This window comes from Pseudopodoces humilis, chromosome 6 (genome assembly GCF_049639895.1).
Source record: "Pseudopodoces humilis isolate 2021_Gansu_Grassland_sample_001 chromosome 6, ASM4963989v1, whole genome shotgun sequence".
NCBI classification, from domain to species: domain Eukaryota; kingdom Metazoa; phylum Chordata; class Aves; order Passeriformes; family Paridae; genus Pseudopodoces; species Pseudopodoces humilis.
In genome coordinates, this window is record NC_142205.1 from 56,344,585 (window position 1) to 56,367,648 (window position 23,064).

The 23,064-nt window shown below is 42.0% G+C and overlaps 1 protein-coding gene across 2 annotated transcripts in view; it reads left to right on the forward strand.

The window, feature by feature from the left end:
* Positions 1 to 23,064, forward strand: part of AFF1 (ALF transcription elongation factor 1) — a 75,533-nt gene that overhangs the window by 26,209 nt on the left and 26,260 nt on the right. For both annotated transcript variants that reach the window (XM_014254797.2, XM_014254796.2), the window contains exons 4-9: positions 16,431 to 16,475; positions 17,466 to 17,552; positions 18,149 to 18,185; positions 18,492 to 18,543; positions 22,672 to 22,726; positions 22,855 to 22,892. In XM_014254797.2, coding sequence (XP_014110272.2) covers positions 16,431 to 16,475; positions 17,466 to 17,552; positions 18,149 to 18,185; positions 18,492 to 18,543; positions 22,672 to 22,726; positions 22,855 to 22,892 — 314 coding nt within the window. The remainder of the gene's footprint in view (positions 1 to 16,430; positions 16,476 to 17,465; positions 17,553 to 18,148; positions 18,186 to 18,491; positions 18,544 to 22,671; positions 22,727 to 22,854; positions 22,893 to 23,064) is intronic.

Sequence of the window (23,064 nt, forward strand, 5' to 3'; positions counted from 1 at the left end):
GTGACACCCTTGGATATATGTGCTGGATGTACTGTACAGGAGAGGCTGACAGGGGATCTGTTGGCTGAAAGGTTGTCCCTCTCTTTAGTTCTTGGTGGAACAGGAGCTACAGGGGGGGCTCCTGCCTTGCAATGACCCTGACAGTGAGTAGGTCTAGACTAGCAGAAACTCTGCTGTTTTTCCCTCTTCTTCCCTGAGCTCTTTGGCCCCAGTTTACTGAACAGCCACATGCAAAATACATTTTTTCCTGTGATCTCCCTCGACATAACTTAGGAAAGCCATTTCTTCAACATGTGTTTTGGTTAATTGAATTTCTAAGGCGTGTTTCACCTGCAGCTGTGAATTCATTATTGGCAGCTTCTGCTTATGGCAACACTGAAAAGTTCAGCCTTTCAGGCCAGATAGGCACACAGTTTCACTGCAGAGTAAATGAATCCACAGTGGATAACAGTGCAGTGACTCACTTTGCATTCACAGAGACACTGAACAGCTCTTTCCACTCTTCCCCAAATCAAAGCCTGTACTTTCAGATGTCATCACTGTCCCTTTAAGGCATCTTTCCAAATTTGTTGTGAGGAGGCTTAAAAATACAGCACACATGAAGAAGCTTGGATGTATCCCTTCTCTTCATGTGCCAGGTTTTACCTCTTTGCCAGCACCTAAACAAAGATGCTTTTAATGCCATTCTCTCTCTCCATGTCCTTCGGAGAGCTGCAGCACCAACAAGGACCCTTGTATTGCCTCCATTGACACAGACTGTGATGTGTGAAAGGGAATCGGCTTGACAGCAGGGGAAGAAGCAGTCAGGCTGTTTTGAAGGGAGAGTGTTCATAAATCCTCAAGCATTATTAAGGGCATAGTGTATGGAGGAATGTACGGCCCTTGATGCCCATTGATGATTTGGCTTTGTTTTCCCAAAAAATTTTGGGTGTATTAGGGCATAGCTCCTTTGACCTCGTGTAATGCAGCTTCATCGGACTCTCCTGCCTGTGAACTGGGAAGCAAATAGGGAAGCAGCCAGTTTAGAGCCCCTGAACAACAAGCAACAATGGAGCAGCCCAGATGTGTTAAGTGTGTTTTCCTCAGTAAACATTTATCAATGGTCACCAATTAAAACACGGTTGTTACATAGTAAATAGTAATTAATAAGATGTTTGGATGGCAAATATAAATAGTCAAATATAAAAAGTCAGTTCTAGATAGATAACTTTTCACTGGGCTTCTCTTCATGGCACCTGAGTTTTTTGTACTGGTAGGAATTGTCAGACAGGTGAACCCTGTAAAGTAGAAGTAAATATATTGTTTTAATTCTGCATCCTTTCAAAATGAAAATCTTTAAAGACGTATGTAACGCTATTGGCCTTATGTAATGAGTACACAGTAGTTAGCATTAAGCTATTGTCATCTTTCTACCAATCTTTTATGTATTTCTCATTTATGGAATAGAAGGGAGATTGTGTTTTGTTTGGGGTTTTTTTCCCTCACCCCTTGTATTCCTTTTTTTTGACCATTTTATTTCCTTTGCACCAAGACAGGTAACAAGGTGTTACTTCTATGCTGCCCTTTTTATAATCAGAAGTACCTTAGGTGATTGGAGAAGGGTTTACATGCTTCCCCACAGGCATTGTGTCTATTTGTCTTGTTGCTGGTGACTGCTAAAGAAGCAAATCAAGCATGAATGAGAATTGTTACTTTTGCTGACTGTTTTAAGTAAGAAAATTTTTAAATGCATAAAAAGTAAACTCCAGCCTCACCATAAGAGCTGAAACTGAGCTATCTCATTTTTGAGATACACCTTGCATGTGAGAAGTAACAACTTTGCATGTAGATATCCAAAGCTGTGCCATCCAAGGCCTTTCTCACAACTCTCAGGCACTGTGGTGTGAGTGGAAATTAATTGCAGCCAGAGTAAGTTTTACTGTGGGATTCTCTGCTGCTTATTGTAATACCAAGTACCCAAAGACAAAGCCTTTCACTTGGGTCTTCTCCATATTCCCTTTTGGCTCTCAGAAGTGAAAACAGTTGGTACTTTTTATGCTCTTACATTATTTTAATTTCTTCTTCCCATCATTCGCTGGATTGCAGGTACATCCAGAGGCAATGACCTTGATCACTTCTCCTTGGGATGGCTGCATGGATCACAGGCAGTTTGGGGGTTTGGCTACTGGTTATGAGGTCAGGATTGCACACCACTTTTGCATTTTTAAATGCATAAACGCATTTTGGCTTCTCTTGTTTTCTCTCACTTGATGAGCATGCAGTATCTTAGAAGAAGTCACAGTTGCAGTTCCCACAATGCCAGTTGACAGGAAAGAATTATATGTCAGTGCTGTATTTTGTTTGGGTTTTTTCAGCTAAACCAAGCCAGAGCATGCGGGTGTAGTTATGTAAACAAAAAAAGCTACTTGTATTTGATTTAGTAGGCGAGTCCCAAAAGAGGATTTTCCCTTGTGTGCATCTCCTTTGGTAAAAGCCACACTTTCTATCCAGGCTGGAAACAAACCAGCAATAAAATGCCAAAGCAGCTCTGATGGCTCACATGAATCATTCTCCACCAACCTCTCTGTAGATTTCTGAAACTCTCCGCACCGTTTCTTGCACAAGTGGAAAGTGCCAAAGGGACAGATGTTGCCAATTTGAACCGTACAGGGGGAAGGCAAATATTGCTAAGCAACCGAGTGCTTGAGAGAATTTTTCGGAGAGGAGCCAAGGGAGTTATGCCTGGGAGTGCCTGCAGCTTCTCATGGCTCGGTGTGAGGGAAGAGATTAAAAGTTCTTTCCTGTCAGGGTTGACGCCGCCAGCACAAAAGACACCATAACCTATTGACACTGATTAGGGCTGACAAGGCAATGTATGAAAACAGGAAATCTGCCCTGCCATGTGGGAAGGCAGTAAGACATGTTCACAGAGGTAAGTGCAGCATGCAGCCGGTGCCAGGGTGGGTATAACAGTTGGCTGCAGTGGGACGAGGTGGAACCCAGGCAGACACCCAGCCCCGTGAAGTCCGGTGGAGGCTGTGTCTGAGTCTGCCTTTCCTATCTGACCGGGAGCAGGTTGCTGAAGGATGGACTGGCAGGGAGAGGGGGGTGTTTTCAGTGAGTCTTGTAATAATTGCAGGCTGCCTCATGTGGATGAAGTTAACTTCTCTAGTTACTGAAAGATAAAAAAGCTTATAAATGAGGCAAGTCTTGAAACACTGTGTGTGGTTGTGCTCCTCCCTGGCCGAGCAGTACTTCATAGGTAAGTGCCAGCCTGGAGGTCTTTGCTTTGGTGGTCCCAAATGCCACTGGAGGTATTTCCTCAGAGAGTGAATCTGCCTGTTTCAAGCCTCTGAATTATTTTGGCTGTAGACTCCTTGTGCCTTTTTCAAGAGATGTGTTTTCAGGAATGAAACACAAGATTTATCTTCCTATGTTGGTCATCACATTAACACTCTCCTAATGCTACTTTGAGCACCTCCTGGACTTTGATCTGTTTCTTTGCTTTGTTTGAGTGCAGGGAAATGTTTAGCGTGTGCTTTGTGTAGTATTTCTTACTTCGTGGGATTTTTTTTTTTAATGACTACCAGTGAGCCTCATTGGAAATGGCATTTTGCAGCTTAAGAGTGCTCCATAGGAACATGGATCAGCACAGTGATGTGGGTTAGGATAAGTCTGGTGGTATTGCTTTTGCTTCCTGGGCACTGATTGCAGTGCTCTTTCCCCATGTGGGTGCTGCAGCAGGAAGGTGCCTCACTGAGGCATTGCTCAGCCCTCTGGCTTTCAGTGAGCAGCAGCATCAAGGGGAGAAGAGTTTGCCTGCTGTCTGTATGAGCTGGAACAGTCCTGCATGGAGAAGGGCTTCCTGATGGTCCTGGGTAGGGCATGAGATTGCCAGAGCTCACCAAAGTCTGACTACAGCAATTGGTAATTTCTGAAATGAGTGTTGTTCCTCTGCCCCAGCACACTACTCAGTGTAGTCCGTTTTCATAGAAGTTATGCCTCTCTTGTTTCCTTGTGTCATTATTCTGTGCTTTGAAGTTTGAGGTGTCATTTTTCATTTTCTCTGATGTCTAACAATGTTGCTGTCTGAATTATCTTTTACATCCTTCTCCCTCCCAAGCTTTAGATGCCAGTTTTTATCTTCATAATGATGAGCATTTATTGCTTAGGCAATAAAATAGTGCTTTATTGTTTTAAGCCAGCAAAATATTTTAATTCCCTGTTGCAAAAGGTGATACTCCTAACTTTTTGATCTTCTCCTTTTTGACACACCAATTTCTCCTCCAAACTGCTTTAGCAGTGTTACATTTTCCTGCCAATTTATTCCATTGACCAAATGGTTCATAAATGTCATTAGATATTGAGATGCTTTTTTTGCATTCAGCCAAGGGTAGCAAATAGTAGGAGATGTGATCTTGGCAGTCCATTGTGCTCCAAGCAAAAGGTCCGGGTGCATTCCCAGAGAGGCTCTGCCATCAGTCCAGCTTCCTTTGCATGTACCCAGCCACGGAGATACGAACTGCAGCTGACATCACTCTGTGCTTGTTTCAGACCCAGCAAGGGCTGGATGCTGGGAAGTGTCCTCTGTGCCCTCCCTTCCCCACAGCCACCTTCATCTAATAAAAGACTCTACAGCCTTCTATGAGTCCCCCCCTTCCAGGATACTGAATTCAACTGCTTTGGCCTTTCTGCCTATTCTTCACGTGGAGCTTTTCTCGAGTCAAAGGAGGAAGGAACAAGGGTGATGTTTGCTTTGGCTGCTAAGGAAATACAGCTCAGTAGTACTTGGCTTGCAGACTAATTTTTAACCAATTATGAAACTTGACCTAAACTCGTATCACTTACAGAAACTCCAGTTTGGGTGACTTGTTCAAGTGTGCACTTTCCTTTGAAGACAAATAGTAACTTTTGCTATTCAAGAGACTACTGTGTAGCTTAGGTTATGCCACAGTCAGAAATGTTATCTTGACTGGCTTAAGTCAAAAGGAAAAACTGACCATTGGAAAAACTCCAGAAAACCTACTTAAAGTTTTCAGATCTTTTCCACTGCTTGAAGTTAAAAAGAATAGCAACAACATAGCAATATTTTTTTTCCTTTTCTTGTGAGATGAAAGAATTCAGTCTCTGTATTAGCATAATTTTAAGAGAATTTGTCTTGAATTAGAGCCTAAATTCAAGTATTTGTTTTAATACACTATTTAATTGAAAACACCCCCAAGGGGAGAAGTGAGTTAGCACTTCTCCATGATTTTTAAGGTTAACTGCTGTATGTGTTTACAAGTATGTTTCTGTGTCTGTAGAACGAGCACACTGGCGGAGTGACTGGGCGTTTTACAAGTTTGTTGTAAAATAAATGATGTGTGGAATGATCCCTTATTAACACTGTGGTATCTATTTCTTCTAAAGCTTATATTTTTTTAACTTGGTTTAAGAACATTAGTTTGTTTAAACATGACTTACGCATGTTGTGTTTTGAATAGCAGTGGCTTATGACGAATGGTAAAGGTTTGGGAAGATGTAGGGTGAATTCATGTAACAGGAGATGAAGTTATGTTAGATCCAGATCCTACCAACCTGCTCCTCATACAAGGAATACTTTTGTTTCTTTCATCAACCTGTCAGCTAGCTCACTGCTGTTCAGACCAAGTTGTAATTCAGACTTGGCTGGACACCATCTGTTCTCTAAAGGTGAAAGGTGTGGTATATTCAGCCTGAATATTTTCACTTGAAGCAGGCATTTTACTGAAGGTGCTCTTGTGCTGTCACGTTGCTTGTCTCTTTGCAACTTTGCTTTGCTAATCCTTGTCTGGGTGTGCTGAAGGAATGCTGTCTGTGCTTTACCAGTGCAGGGGACATCCCTTGCCTCCTTGGTGCAGGTCAGCTCCACTCCTGTCCCTCTTTGCCAATACAGTATTGATGTTACCACGATAATATTGCACATTTTTCCACAAAGAAAACAAGAGGAGAAGCAGTTTGGTATTTATTTTTCTCTTTGCTATGGTAGCAGTAACCCCTTGGGTATGTCCTACCCTTCCCTTAGACATTTCCTCGGAGCCTTCTGTGGGGCACATGTAGGGAAATGCTTGTCCAGCTTTCAAGAGTCTAAGGGATTGCATGTGAAACTATTACAATGTAGATACATTGTCTGAGAGGACATTAAGTCACAGTATGTAAAGGTGTTGAGCCTATCCATCATGGCTACAAATTAGGAACCTGCCTGCTCACATCCCTGAGGTATTTTAAATGATTTGAGTATTTTGCCATTGGTTCTTGGGAACTTTTTACACAAACATTGGCATCATTTGAGCAATTATGTATGAAGGAAATTATGGGCAGTGAAACGGTGATAGAGAAAATCTGTAAATGTCTGTAGTCTTCTCCAGTTTGCTGTCCCTAGGATGCATCAGATGGAGAAAGTTTTTCCTTAGGCAGAGGTTTGTTGGTGTCTTGGTACTTCCTGTAGTCATCTCTCCTTGTTTGGGTTTTAATTACAAGCCATTCAGACAGAATGTTAAATAATCAAAAAAGCCATTTCTTCCCTCTAGATTATACAGAAAAGGAAAGAAACAGTGAAGTGACCCTGTCCCATCCTCTGAGCATTGCTTTGTTTTCTGATAGCTTTTTTGAGCCTGGGAGGCTCATGGCCTGTAGCCTTCCTATTACACCTGACTGACAAGGATCACTTCCCAAATGCCAGCCAGGTACGTTAGCTCAGCACCTTCTGCTTCGCTTGGCTGCAGATAAAAATTATGTGTGACAGCTCTGCAGTGTGTAAGCCTGGCCATAAAGAATTTCTGGGACTTGGGGAGCACTGTCTGCAGTCTTTATGGCAGAGTTTAGGGAATGATAGAAATGTCTCTAAGGAACCTTATATTTTGAGTCATGACAAAGGCAAGTGTCTTCTATATATGGATTTTAAATATTGTGGACTGTTTATTCTAGGCACAGCATAAGCAAAGAAGGTTCTAGAAGGCTTTGTCCAGGCCTGGCCTCTGTTCCCACCTGGCAAACAAGCTCAGGGTGCTGTAAGCTTTTTGCTGAGCGCACAGAGCTGTTTGCTGAGGAGAGGATGAAAGTGTCTGCATATGCTCAGATGAGTAATAATAAACATCTCCTGGGAGCAGACTGTGTCAACCTCAGACACTGCTTTTTCAGCTGAAAGTATAAGTTAAGCTGCTTTCAAGTTAGGCTACTTTCAGTTATCTGGTCACTTTGTTTAGCATACAAGAGTGGCCAGGTAACTGGTGGACAGGACTTGCTTTGGTTTCCCATTGTCTCTAGCAAGATAGGGAGCTTCCAAAAGTCTTGTCCAATATTTGTCTTGAGGAGGATAACTTTTATCTGTGTAGACATGATACTGGTGATAATAATAAGGCACCTTGCTGTTCCAACCACAAAACATAAAATCTAGAAATAGGTATTTTTGCATTTAGTTCAGTTATAAAACAATAGTGATAGTTGCCTTTGCAAGCAAAAGGATATCCTGCTATTTTTGTCCCTGCAGGTTAAGTTCCTTGGTTTGGAAGAATTTAAAGATATTTCTTGCATTTCCATTAAGGTTTAAAAATAGCATGTACGCTCTTTCTGAGCTAAGAACTTCATTTTCTCAGTGAGAGAGATACAACTCCTGTCCTTTCAACACATGTGTTCTCTTTTTCCCATTGGGAATACTATCCTTAGATAAAGCATCCCTTTGTGTCCCTCCCACTTGCCTTCTCCTTTGATGCCCTGGTGACTGATGCCTTATAGCTCCCCTCCAGGTTGTGTGGTCTGTCCCAAGCAGCAGCACAGAGCTGTGCTGGGAGCTGGTGTGGGGCTGGTGATGTTGCTCCAGGCTCCAGCCTGCCTCTTCAATTTGTTTTGTTTCCCAAACTTTTATTGGCAGTGTTGGTAGTGTAGGGAGGTGCCGAGGGTGCTTTCAAACAGCTGGGAGAGCCTGCATCTCCAAGTCTTGCTTACTGAGTCATTAAGAGGAGGTGCACCAAGTGCCACCACTGCCATCATATATCTAACTTGACTTGCTTTCCAAAGGGAAAGTGGTCTTTGGAAAAGGAAACCATTTCTGAGAGATGGGAGCAGTTAACTATCTGAGGTGATCTCTAGAACCACGGGATGCCTCTCACCACCAAAGCCCCAATTGCCTTGATGGTCTTAACAAACATAGTTACTATTTTCTTTTGTTGTTTCAGCTGCAGTGACCAGCTTTTTTCTGGAGTAGGATAGAGTCGGGCTACTCAAAATACTGTAAAAATATGTCTATGGGCATAAATTACAATGACTTGGTACTGAAAATGAGAAAACACCTGGAACAGTGTCTTGCTGCTCCCACTCAAATGCTTATGTTGAAAGACAATCGTGTTTTCGTTCTGCAGGGAACAAGGGGACACAGCCTCAGCATTTTATGAGCAAAATACTTACAGATTCACCTTAAGCAGTATTAAAAAGTATTTACTGGAGAGATTTTAAGGGGACAGTAGGTAAGAAAGTTTTGTGGAATCAAGGGATCAGAACTAGATTTTTGAGACCTACTGTACAGATGGTCATTGCAGTGGAGAGCTGCTCTTGTGTGGAGGTTCTTTGTGATGAGCAATTTACTAGAGAGGTAATCTGTGGCTGGAGTCCTGGTCTGCATGGCAGTGCTACACTTAACTTCCATGCTTACTCTGTTTGGATTTGAGTTATATTATTATTAGATGGAGGCTAACAAGACAGGCACAAATTTTTTTCAGCAGCTCAGGATTTGTAAGGAATCCTTCATTAAAACATATCAACAGTCTGTTCCCCCAGGACACAACCCCCTTGGCTACTTTAGTCAAAGAAAGACAAAACAGCAATTTGTTTTTCTTACACGTTTGAACACAAGGAGGCCCGTGTATTTATTTTTAGATTGAGCAAAATAATCCATCTCGGGGTTAGAAAAGCGTGTAAAATCTTTAAAGAATGTTTTATTTCCTGCAGGCACCCACGCAGGAACAGGACAGTACAACCATTGTTTGCTGAGTATTTTGATGTAAAATGCTTAAATTGCCAGGATCATCCAGTGTCAGCTGAAGAAAGCTCATGAGAATGGTTTGATTTGTTTTCAAACCTATGACGAGGGCGGTGACAGGCTGGAGCTGCTGTCTTTGCTTGGAGCTGGGCTGCTGAGTTGAGGTGTGGGCAGAAGCAGAAGAGAAGGTGGTGTGGCATTTTTTTTAGTGGAATAACTTTGGTGTTGCCTTGGAAAAGAGAGGAGTGGAGTCAAATGAGTTAAGTGTGTGTGTGGAACTTCCACAGGGAACTTGGCTGTAGGCACTGGTTTTGGCTGGAGCTTGGCTATTGGCTGTAGGTGCTGGTGAAACCCTGGTACCCACAGAGGACCTGAAATAGCACCCAGAGAAATTATTTTAGAAGGTTTCTGTGGACTCTGAGACTGTAGATGTAGCTACAATGAAGTCTTGTGACTTCAAGCAAGAAGCATAAACAGAAATGAGAAAACAAATGCATTTATAGTGTAATTTTGAAGACTTTGTCTGGCTGGATAAGTCAGATTCCTTCTGTACATTTCTGCGATGTCTCAGCATTGTTTTTGTGTGCATATAGCAAAAATCATAAATAGGTTTGTTTTTCATGAACTAGAGGAGTGAAACTTAACACTGGAAGCAGTGTCAAGCAGATCTGCTTTAGCTGTGCTTTGATTTGCTGGAATTATTCCAGTCTCACTTGATTAGGTTGAAGAACTAGGTTGGTGAGAGGGGAGATCCAGGATGTTTTGCTTGTTTCTGCTCATTCTCCATAGCTTAACTCACCCATCTAGCTACCTGAAGCTGGCACAAAACTCAAACAAGTGCATCCCCAAACATGTATTTCTGCTGCAGTGTGTGCTACCTTGTTACTGCTTTCCACAAAGAGAATCAGATATAAGGCTTTTATAAAATTTCAGCTATTTCAGTTTTCTTTGAGTTTAATTTTCTTTTTTTTTCCCTTTTGAATTATACCTTATATTTGGGTGGTGGGGGGAGTTTTTGTGGTTGTCATGTTTTTGTTGAAATGGAGCGAGCTTTCTTCTTCTGTGCCAAAAGTGATGTGTCTTGCGGTAATTTCTCCTGTGAAAATTAATCCTAGTCTTGGGCAGTCTGCTGAGAAAATTGCCTTCCCTTCTCACGGATTTGTAGTTTTGTGACAGCAGCTTCCTGAATTTCCTGGAACAGCTCAAGCTGCTGTTAGAGGGACTCTGCTGCCAAATAGTACCTCTATGTTATTTTACAGTAGTAATGAAACCTCAAACAATATTCCCTGTAATAAAATTTCCTTTAAAATCTGTAGCCATAGTTTATGAAGTCAGTCATTAAGGGACATGCTGAGCTCCATATGATTTGAGATTTTTAAACAAATGTCTATAAAGGTTTCATGACACTAATGAAAGTCCCATTTGGCTGTATATCTCTGAAATGTTTTTAAGCTTAATAGAAAAATAGCACCAAGGAAAACCTAAATATATGCAAGTATTCCCACACTTGCATATGAGGGAAGTGTGAAGTCAAGGAAGGGATGGTCTCGTCCTTAAAGTACAGTTTGATTTGTAGTGTTTGCACACACTTTAGCCTGATTTGTTATTGACTTAATCCAAAGCTCACAGGCAGCAGCGCAGAGTTACACTTGTAGACTTTAGCTCAAACTCCACCTTTTTCGTTTTAAAAACACTAATACTTTTTGCCTGAACTTTAAAAAGGAAACAAACAAATACCCAAATCCCTACAATTTCTTAACATGAAAGAAATCAGAAGAAGATCTTGTGTTTACTATCTGCCTGCATCTCTCTTACTTGACACAACTTTGATGGTTTCGTTTGCTTTTCATTCTTTTTTCCCCTGTGTAGTCACTTCTCAAGTGGTTTGCAGGGTGTTTTTTATTGCAGCAGCTGCAACAGCATGTTTTCCCAGGTTCACCCAAGTGGCTCAGCCAGACCTGAGAAAGTTGTGTTTTGTTATAAGAGTTGGGTGCTGATAGAGCCTTTGGGCTGGAAATGAAAGTGTGGTTTTATCCCCCAGGGAGCTGTTATAGTTACTAAGTTTCACCAGGATGTGCTTCAAAACCAAGTTGTTTTCTATTGTTGCTAATCCATTTAGCTACAAGCAATTAAAATATCCCCGATCGATAGTTCAGGGAATACAAGGCCATGGACTAGGTTAGTGCACATGGGAAAATACAGTGTTGTACATGGACTTTGTGTGCTTTCTAGGGAAAAGAAAATTTGCTGGTAGTAAAGCATACATTGATTGCATGGCAGATTTTGTGTTTTTTTCATAATATAAATACCCACTTCATAAAAGTTTTTAAATTATTATTTTCACGTTATTTGGTATGATATAAAAGGTGCTACAGATTTGTAAAATGAAAATAATTGCAGGGCTTACGTTCTGTGATATGGAATGTTTAAATAGCCTTGGCAGAGAATCTGCTTGGTGTCTGGTGTTCCTCAAGATGGTGTGTGAAAGCCTTTATGAATTTTTATGTTTATGTATTTGTGTCGATCCACAATACAGTTTGAGCTTCAAGTTTTGGCAGCCTCTTTCAATACATGGCAGAACATTATTGCATCCATCATCAGGATTAGTAGAGGCTTGGTTAAAATGCACCTCATCTCTTGTTGGCTGGGTCATATTGGAAATGTGCCCTGTGTGTGTCCATCTCACATCTATCTATAGCACAGAGAGGATGGATTTTTAACTGCATAAAAACACAGGTGGGAAATCGCTTTGGAGAGTAAGTTGGCTTGCTATCGCTAGCGTGACTTGTGTGCAAGGAGGAGAGGGTATCTAATATGCAAGATCTCCTCTTGCTCTGGCTGACTGAGCACAGATGGGTGAAGTAAGGACACGATGGTAGGTTTCAGTCTGATTTTTGTTTTGCCTGTTGTTTTCAAACTAAGCCTTCACATAGTGATGTGTGCAGTTTTGTGATCTTCATGGTATTCAAGTGGCAATGACTGTGCAGCTGACATGAAAAAATAAATTTAAAAACAGATACTGCTATTCAAGTATTATAAAGCATAGTGTTAAATAAGAGGCAGCTGAAAATGTGATTGTTTTGTTTGTTTGGGTTTTTTTAGCATGAGAGCTGGAGACCTTCTCTGCTGATAGTTGCAGGGGCAAAGCTCTCATTAGGAAACAAAGGAAACCTGGCAGCAGAATGAAGGGCATGGAACTCATAATTGGCTTTTCTTGTTGTTGCTGCATCTCTCGCTTGGGTTTTGTTGGTGCTAATAACTCAGCCTGAGATCAGGCAGAGAGCAATAGATGGCATACTGGAGCTGTACACACACACATTTCAGTTTTAATTAGGAGGAGATACCAGGTAACCCACTTGTGCTGTTCCTCTCCTACACTGCCTGGGTACCTGCAGCACCAGTTTCACTTATTATGGAGATGGAGAAACAAGGGGCTTGTTTATGCACAGGATGTCAGGGGGCAGCTCCAAATGGGATGTGACAGCAGAGGCTTGCAAGTAGCAGGGATAAGCAGTTGGGTGGAAATTATTGAGATGAGAAGGAACAGAAAGGTCTGTAATGTCTTAACACTTGCCTGAGAGGCAGCCTGTATCCGTTCCAGTTAATGTCTGCTTCCAGACCTTCCATCCTCATCTTTGCACACTCTGTGTGCTCTGACTGCCACTGGCCTTGTTTGAGCCCACACATCTCAGTGGTGTCACACAGTGGCTTCTGAAATAATGCATGGCCAACTCTCTCGGGGAGGTGATTTTTTTGACATCTTGCTTGAAACTACTTTGCCACAGCCTCCTGACGAGGCAAGCTATTTAAAGACCAGGGAGAAAGCTTCAGCCCCCTACTTCCACACATGAAAGCCATACGGTCCTTCAGCTCCACTTGGCACATGTGACAGGGTGGGATGAAAATATGTGCTGTAATTTTTAATGGAATATCTTTTAAAAAATAAATAACTTTAGAATCTCTCTAACCCAATCTTCATTATCATAGCCAGTGGGGCATCTCTTTTGTGCCTGGTGGTTCCTTAGGCAATTTGGTTTGGGTTTGGTTTTTAGTTTATTGTCCTGATTTCCTCATTAATTCCCTAGCAGAGCAGTGCAAGGCTCGGGGCATCAGCAGAGCTATGTGTTCATGAAAGTGTGTGGATTTTGGAACTGCTCGTGAGGAGAGGACGTGGAAGTATTTCTGAGAGCTTCCTCACACTCTTGCTATGCAGTGGGAATTGAGTGCCTGCACAGATTTTAAATTGTTTTCTAAATTAAGAGCTCCCTCTCTTCTTTTGTGGGTATGTGCACCTGTGCATTTCTGCATGCCTGTTGTTGTAAAGTCATACAATTCCTGAAGTAACTTCTAGGGCTTCTTACATTTGTGTAGATGTTTGAAATTATTTTGGCCTGAAGTCCTGCGCAGTTCATGATCAAAGTAGTAATGAATCCTTCAGTGACTGTTTTCCTTTTTTTACTTTTAAATCAGTATTCTTATTAATATTATTAGTAATTAAATTAGTATTATTGCTGCAGGAACTAGCTGCTATTGAAGCACAACATGAGTTTGTATGGGAACACTGGGTCTAAAAAACCAAACTAAATCTAGCAAGCCAACATTTCTGGATGTCTCACGATTGTGCTTGACCTTGACCATCAAAACATTTTGTAAGTGATGTTTGGAGGTGCCTGTGCCATTCCCAAACTGAAAGAGTGTGGATGTAGTATAAGGAAATCCAAGATGGGGATTGTACAGTCAGACAACAGTGTCAGACAGCAAATATGCACCAGGCTTAACTGGAGTTGTCTGTGGGGAGCACGCTACAGCGTTCTCAGGAAAGGCTGTAAAGTGCTAGCAGGGACAGACAGCGATGTGGAATATTTGGTCTCCCACACCCACAGTCTTCAGTGGAGCTGAGTTCCTTTCGGGGATTTCTTAGGCTTTATGGCTTTGTAACTCTTCCTGCAGCAGCATCGTATTTCTCCTTTCCCCTAAACTCTTCTCTTGAAGCTGGCAAGGACATCCCTTCATGCTGGGTGGTAATTGTGGTTTAATGGTGGTTTAGTGGTTTAACAAGCTGAAACACAGCCAAGATGTGACTTGAAGGAAAAACAAACAACAAACAAAAGGGGAAAAAATACTCATGATGCAGAAAAGCCCAGCTCCTTCAGGCACTGGATTCATAGCTTTGTAAAAGATGAAGTGTCCTCGGTCACTGGAACTGGGATGGAGGGAAAGGGGGTGTGCCCCACAGGTTTGGGGCACAGTCACAGTCCTACCTGAGAACAGAACCCCTGTGCAGTCAGCTGACTCTGACCAGTGTGGTTTTGATCCTGTGCATGTCCCAGACAATCTGTGATTGTAATCTCTAGAGCAATAATTTCACCATGTATTTGATAATGGTGTTCTAAAAAACCCAACAAAAACAGAGATCCTTATGCCGCCGATGCAGACCTGTGTGGTGCTTGTTCAGTGCCATGTGTTTGTTTTCCTTTAAATTTTGTGCCATGAGAAAGAAAGTGGTTTCTGCTGAGCCCCTGGACCTGTGAAGAACCAGTCACTGAACCCTTGGGGGTTATGATAAATCCTCCTGACAACTGAACTATAAATACTCTGTGTATGTAAACCTGTATCAATGTCAAAGTCTTTTCGGGCTAATCAGAAGGAACTCTGGGAAGGGGGATGTGTGTTGTTTGGCAAGGATAAGAGAGGTCCAGACTGGCTGTCACAGATATTCTCTTATTCTAAGGTTAATTGCATTCCACTTTTGTCATCACTTATCACCTCATAAAACTCAAGTTTCTGAAAGTTTCTGAAGTAAACTGATTTTAATTTGTTGCAATGAATCTATTATAGAGAGAGTTTTGAAATACTTTGTCCAGGCAGGACCTTAATTTCTTACCATTTTTGTGGGAAGTTTTTTCCTGTGGTGCTGTCATGGGATATCTCAGGAGTTTCTGAAGCATTTTGCACAGGGTGATGCAAGTGAATATGTCTGCTGTTCACCACTTACTGAATTAAGAAACAAATTAGGCTGAGCTATCAGATTAAGCCTGCTGAGAAGGAAAAGAGGAAAAGGGGTGCCTTTTTTGGCATGGTGAGTTACGAAGCATTCCAGTCTCTTGCCATGTGGTAGTTCCTTGCTGTTTGCTCTCCCTGTCCCCTCCTCCTGTCTGATGTAGGACACATCTGCAGGCCTTGCTTTCATTCATGTGACTAATCTGGCCCTGCCTCTGCTTTCGTTTGTTTGGGTGAGTCAGGTCAGAAGCAGCTCTCCATATGTGGTTTTCTGAAGAAATTCAAGGCTTTGTCAAATGAGCACTGCTTCAATGAGAGCTTTATGTAGACTCAGACAAATGAGGTTGCAAGGAAAAGGCATTCCTCATCTCCTGTTCTCCTTCCAATGTAAATAGTGCAGCATGTGGGAAACAGATGAGGGGACTTCCTGTGAAAGGGCCGGGGATGACAATTTTGGACTTTACCAAAATGCTTGCTTGAATTGCTCTTTACATTTTTTCTGGGGAAGGTCCTTCTGGTTGGGCACTGTAGCTCACGGTCTGTGTCCTTGAATATGAATAAAGTCCTCCTGGCCTTTCCCTTTCAGCAGTTACTCCAATGACTGGACACTCCCATAGAATTTCTTGTTTATAGACAAGAAAACTGCTCTGGCATGCATTTTGCTTGTTACAGCTACTCAGCTCTTTAGTTATTTTCTGTTTCCGCCTCCTTTAATGGCATCAGTTAGGAAAGGACGTGTAAATGACAGATACTTTCAAAACACATGCCTTGTTAGTAGGTGAGAAGCTGATCTGTGGAAGTGGTGTTCCCCAGGGCTTGGGCCCAGTAGTGTTTGGAAGCACACATGCACTCCAAGAAGGGATATGTTAGAAGACCCTGCCATTAAAATTTGGGACTGGGGTTTTATAGTATCAGGTGATTGACTGTCAGATCTCGTCAGGCCAGCTGTGTCAGCTCAGCAGCTTTAGATAAATTACTGGTAGTATCAGTAGAATGTTTGTTCCTTTATCAGGTACTTTACCAGGTCTACCACATCTTCATCTCACTATCAGGAGGATAGTTGAACTTTGGGATTGATGAGTCAGACTGGTTTCAGCTTTATTCAACACCAAAAGTGCTGTGATGCTCCCTTTTCCATTTACCACCAGTAACTTTGCAAGTACCATTTTCCACTGGTGGAATTGTTCAAGTCGTTTTACCCCATTCCAGGCAGAGCATCCTGGCGGCATCTCCAGTCACCTCTGCCAAGGACTTGAAAACAAGAAGCATTTTAGAAGTGCTTTTTTTAACTGCCCTTCTGATGGGGATTTTAATCCTTACTAGCATTTTATTACTAATGGACTCCCCTGAAATTTACTGAGTTGTTGGTAAGCAAATGTTCACTGAGTGCGTGCCTTTCTCATGTCAGTTGGTAAAAAACCTAAACAAACTCATGCTGCTTCCATCTTTCTTGTTACAGCAAACCAACCCCATTGATGTGCAGTCCATTGAAGAAATTTTGAGGGTAGGTACTCTTAAGTAATATATCTCTGTGTTTGCTTAGATTTAGCATGCCTTAAGGTAATTAAGGTAATTGGGGAAAAAATACCTCTCTGCTTCTGTTGACTCAGCAGATGTAGCTGTCACTAGTTTTGGGGTGTGCTGAGGAGAAGTAAGGATAAGTGTCAGCCTCAAATACAGCTGGAGTTGTAGGATCAGTCTTTCTATCAGTACGTAAGTGTAACACAGTTCAAGACTGACAAGTCGTCTGAGACAGCCAGAGCTACTCCTGCATCAAGTCAGGGGGTTGCCATTCCCAAGTGCCCTTCCTCCAAATGCTCTGGATATACTGCCTTGTGTCCATGTTGCCAGCCCCAGCAGTGTGGCCCTGAGCAGGAGCACACCTGTATCCTTCCCACCTGCCTGTGCATGGCACTGCACTGTAATTCCAGTCCACTCATGCAGAGCAAAGCCACGTCTGATGCTGTAACCTTGTCTCAGAACTGACTCTGTGAGCAGTGCACAGGCTTCAAGTGGCTGTGGCTGAGTCTGTATTATCCCTTCTCTGTGCACAGTGTGAAAATACCGTGAGATTCCCAAGCTAGTGGTGCTGATCGTGAAGAAACGGTTCTTTGATGTGAAGTGCTGTTCTGAGATGCTGAAGTCTTGGTGGAACAGTCCTGGTGGTTTCTGCAATTCACTTCCCTTGCTTGTTGTTTGGGGCTGCAAAATCCTGATGCCTCGACTGCTCTCCAGAAGCTGCTGTTGGAGCAGTGTTTTAGCTGGATGGGAGCTGTGCACAGGTGCCCTGTGCTGGTTGGGGTTGCAGGATGAGGACTCCTGGAAGTCTGGCATCCTTTTGTTTTTCACCAGGCACATCCTGTGTTCTTACATATCACTAATTTTGTAGCAGCCATGGGGAAACATGCCCAAGTGCATGAAGAGGTATGCCCAAATGAACCTCTGTGCCTATCAGCAAAAATCCTGATAGCTGCTTCTCTCAATGTCTTTCCAGGAAATGACCCGCTCTTGGCCACCTCCCCTGACAGCTCTTAATACACCTACTAAAGCAGAGCCTTCCAAATTTCCATTCCCAGCAAAGGTAAGACACCCTCTTTCTGCCAGGACTTTTGAAAAACTAGAAGAGAGCTTTCTGCCTCTTGCATGTTTCCATCTGATTTTGTCCCCCTTCTATAAATAAGGGCTGTTAGAAGGTATTACCTTCAGAAGTAGTCAGATAAATTAAAGCACAGTGGGGATGAATAAAAAGTGCTTCAGCAACTTAGACATTTGTTGTAATCGTGGACTTTAAATGCAACTACTTTTCTGAGACATTTTAGGTGTCTCTGCTGAAGCACAAAATACATTTTATCTTCTTGTCAACAGAAATATTTGCTGACTGTGTTAAAAAGAAGTGTTTGGCAGCTCTTATAAAATTTTAAAAATATTCCTTCAAGAATGCACATACCCCTAATGTGGTAACAACCCGGTTTTGGTGACAGTAGCACATTATCATTTCTGTCCATGCTAAACTATGTCAGGCCAGCTTAGACTATTGGCTACTTTGGCAAGCTAGTTGAAATGTTTATTACAGTATCACAGTAAAGTGACACATGAAAAACAAATCATCAGTACTCTGCTCTTACAAGAGAGCTCATTTATTTTACTCTCAATTTGCACTTTGTCCTTTTTTTCTAGGAATTGCAACCTGAAGGATCTATAGCAAAGGACCGGAGTAAGTAGATACCCAAAGGAAATACATAATATGTGTATTGACAGATAGTGTTGTGTGTTATACATGACATGTCAAATGTTTAAGAGGTGTGGTTTCCTCTGCTTTGTTGAACAGTGATGAATTTAGAAATGGCATAAGAGATTACATTCATTACCTAGACATTAAGGCAGCTGTTCATCACAAGAGAAACAGTATTTCATTAGGAAACCCCATTTGGAATGATGAATAATCTGAATGACAATTATGTCCTGGAAGAAAGAGACCATAGGAGGCATATAAATCCAACCTATTTATTTTTATTTCCAGAGCAATATGGAGCACCTTCAGAAACATTGGCAGGTTCTCAGCCAAGAACATCGTAAGTAACCAGGCCCTGTTCACATCTCTACTGTGCAGTTAATTAAAAGAACGTGGAAATAACTAAATTTTGGGTTACTCAATGTTTCTGAAGATCAGGGTTTTATCAATCTGATTTTTCTTAGAAAACTTCCAATGCAGGGAATTTTCACCAAAAGAAACATTATTGTTTCTATTATTGATGGAATCATAGAATCATTGAGGTTGGTAAAGACCTTTGAGATCATCCAGTCCAATTCTTAACCTACCAATGCCAAGTCCACTAAACCTTTTCATGATTACAATGACTGTGTTAAATCCAAAACAAAACTGAAGAAAAAACCCAATTATTAATGCAGCAGATTAGTGATTTTATTCCTTTAATCTGTGGCTATTTAACATCACGATTTTATGTTCTTCAACCTACAATAATGCATCCAACTGACATAAATTACAAAGGATCCAAACTGAATCTGATTGATCCTGGATATTGTTTTGAAGCCTGGGAGGGCTAGTAAACCTACACCTACAAGAACTGTAAAAAACAGGGCTGAAATTTTAAAGCAAAATAAAATAAAAAATCGGTAGATAAAATAACTTGCTGTTGTCCTTGCTGGTGAAAGTGGTTATCAGTTAATTAGGTTAATTACAGAAGTTTTTTGAAAGCAGTTTTGTGTGGGCTGACAATAATCTTTCAGGATTAACTTGGCCGAATGCAGCATTACTAGGTTCTGAGCCCTGAGTAACAAACAGAAATCTTTCCATATCTGGAAGGCTCAGTGGTCCACGTGCAAGGCACTTGCTGAACCATCAAATTTAAATGTCTGTCAGTTAATATGATACATAAAGATCTTGTTAGTCCATGATATATTGTTACATGGAAGGCTGCAAACTACAGACTACTAAGCTTACTCCACTTGTTTGCCTTTTCCTTATCACAAATCATTTAATTAAAAACCAAGCAAAACTGGGCTAGTCACAAATAAGAGCAAAAGCATGTCTCCGTCTTGGTTGAGATTGAAGAATTTTTCACTCAAGCTCTGTAGGGTCTGTTAAGCATCCCTTTTCCCACTGTTCCACATAATGCAGAGGAGCCCTCACTTACTGGGAGCGTGGGATAGTGTCTTGCCGAGCAGTCAGCAGCTCCCTTAATCTCTTCCTTATTTTGCTTCACTTTCATCCACTCCAGTTTGCTCCTCCTCAAGAACATCTGGAAATTTTCATTGCACTACTAAAGCTAGTAGTTCTAACTGCTCCAGGCTGTGCCTTCCTCCCCAGCTACCCTATGACCATCATCATTATTTCAGTTCTCAGCTGCTTGTAAAAATCCCTTTAGTCAGTTTCCTGGGCAGCAGAGAGAGAAGAGACTTTTCCTGCAGCCAAGAATTGGTAAAGACTCCTTCCTTAGCCTACAGGGCCAGAATTGTAAATTTGGCATGGTATGGAGTTCTGTCCTCAGCCATGATCCCCTCTCTACTCAGCATCCTTGCAGGCATTTCAGAGCCACTGCTCATCTGCAAGGGATGTGTGAGCCCATGGTCAGCAAAGGCAGTGAAAGCAGGAGGAACAGGGTGGCCTGGATTTGTGTTCAAGTGAAGTTTGCCCGAGGACTTCCTCTACATCTTTCCCTTGAAGTGATGCATCCCTTCCTTTTTTGTGTTTGTTTTCTCTGGCACAACAGGCCTGGCTTTCTGTGTTGTTCAAAGCACACGTGACTGTCTGAAAATTCAGCTGCCTGGAGTAGCTTGTGTTGCAAAGTGTAGCAGGCTGAAAACAAACAGTGATTGTGTTGGTTAATTAGAAGTTGAAATCCCAGGGCATCTGTGTGCCCAAATTAAGCATTCAGCTTTTCAGAGCATGCAGGGATTTCCCAGATGGATTTCATTCTTGAATGCAGTCCTGAAGTTTGCACCTGGCAGTGCTGGAATGGAAGCAGCCCTGCTTTTAAAAGGGGAGGTGCCAGCTCATTCTTGGTGATGCATCTTTAACCTGGCTAGCAGAGAGGAACCAGCCTGTGATTTCAGTGAGGTTGTTTGGCAAGTGATATTTAGCAAATAATTTTAGTGCTGCTTCTCTCACTAAAAGAACTCCTTTTAAATAGCTTTAGGAAGATTAATGGTGATATAAGCTGCAAATGAACAGGTCCTGCAAATGAAACCTTGGCATCTAGTAATTCCTTAGCTAACTGGAGCATTAAAATTATTAAGGAAGATTTATTTTCTTTAACTAGGCTATTTAACGATTTGTCAAAACCTTATTTTGGGAAAGCTAGCTTTTTCTACCCTTGCAGAAGTATGACTTGAAGTTTTAGTCTTCTTCCTTGATCCCAAATGGGCCATAAGTAGTTGTAGTCTTCTTTTATGCTAATGAATTTTATTTACCAGCAGCTCAGGTGGAAAAGGTAGTCCTTTTTATTACAAACAGTTAAATCAGTTTTAATGACATCTATCTAGGTAGTGTCTTTGCATGTCCCTGTCCACAGCAGGGGTTTGAAACTAAATGATCTCTAAGGTCTCTTCCAACCCAAACCATTCTATGACTCTTACCTCTAAAGGAAATAACTCTTTAGTCCACAATTCTTAAAGCAGAACAAAACAAAATCCAACAAAAAACCCAAACCCACCCCAAAACTGAACTTAAAACCTTTCAGCATCCTGCTTTAGCATCCCTGAAAGTTTCTTCACTACCACCTTTAAAAGACTCCTTCCCCGTAGGAGTTGTAAAAGAAAATAAAAAAGGATTCAGTGGGATACCAGTAGAAGCTTAGCCAAACTGCCCAGAAGTGTGGAGAGTGCCTGTACTGTCACTGTTCTTTTTTCATTTCTGTGCCTCATCTGTCTGGCAGTGAGCTTGGGCTCTGGCCCATAAGCAGAGCTGGCTCGTGCAGGGTTGCTGCAGGCTGCGAGCTCTTTGCCTTCTGTAGGAAATTTGAGGCTCTCCTTTTCCAAGGTGGTGTCTCATAGTGTTTCCCTTCAGTGTTTACTCTAAATGAGGAGGCAAGAGGTGATTTCCAGTGAGAAGGTGTGTGAGGAAATGAGGCAGTGGAGGGTAGATCACAGGGGAATGGCAGTCAAAATGCCTGAACAAAGAAAGCAGCGACTTTTTCCAACTTTCTCCCCCTTTTTCCAGGGTGATGTAGTTCACTGGGGAGCGTTTATAGTTGTTTTCTTGCTATAAAACATGTTGTCATGAGGGGTCAGAGTCCTATTTTACTTTTTTGGCCAAAAGAAAAATTTCTCACAGAAAGGCCTTGGTTTGAAATGAGGTTGAAATAAGCAGAGTTTTGACATGATGGATTAAAATCCCTGTTTCAGCTCCCAAGCTTTTGATCCTATTTTTGGAAGGACACTTGAATAATCCTCTGGGTTGAGGAGTCAATTGCCAGCTAGTTTCAATATTTGAATAACTATACTTTTGAATAGCCAAGTTTTACCTGCCTATTTTTCAATTCCTTTGGGATGGCTGCAAGATTGCCAGAGATCGGGATAACAATCTGGGAGAGCTTTGGGTCTCTCTCCTTCCCTTCCAGCCTTTTAAGAACCTTGGCAAAATACTGAAATTGCAAACAGTAGCTACCACCTACTGCAGGCACAGGTCTAAATTATGCTTTTGGAAATGTTTGTGGGCAGCCTGCTCTCTAGCAGTAGTGAAACAGAGCTCAAGCCTCTTCACTTGTAAACTGCTCTGAGTACCTGAACTGCTCAACAATACTGCTGAGATGTGCAGGAACATGGAGTTCATTGAGTAGAGAAGAGATGGGAGATAGGCTTTACCTTGGCATTGATTTACACATGTGAGGTAGGAGACTTGAGCAGCAAAACGAGAACCCCTGGGACAGAAGAAGTACTCACAGCCCCTGAGAGTGTGTGAACATGCACAGCTCCTGATACTCTGTCCCTTGGGGAGCCAGTGCAGGCTGATAGCATGAGAGTCTCTTACTGTACCAGTTTAAAAAAAAAAAAAGAAAGCAAACCATTTTAACCATTAATTTCAGGTAATGACAGGGCTTAGTAGATTGAACATGCCAAATGTTCAGAAAGGATGGGGGAAATTGATTTGTTTTGGCAAGTACAAACCAAATCTTTTTCAGTGCCTGCTGCTTCAAAATGTGTCTGCTTTGGCTGATATTTATCTTCTGGTTGTCTTTCAGAATGCTCCAGGACGACCTGCAGCTCAGTGATAGTGAAGAGAGTGGTGATGACCAAGTCGGTTTTAGCTGTTTTATACACTAGGCACACAGACTTCCCTTTAAACACCACCACTTGTTGCATTGTTCTGAGTTCTGAGCTAACCTTTCCTCCCCCTCTCCTCTTTGTCTTTGTGAACAAAACAGGTTGTTGAAAAGTCACCTTCTTCAGTTGCTCCTCCAAGGTACAGGTTTGTTCCCAAACTACTAGCTAGACCACATAAGGAGAAAAACAAAACTGATTTTTATATTCGGGGTAGGACGGTAAGGGCTCCTGGTTCCTCTTGTAGCTACAGACTTTGGTTTCTGGCTGCTCCTGAAAGTCAGCTTTAGTTGTGTGGGGTTTTCCAGAAAGCT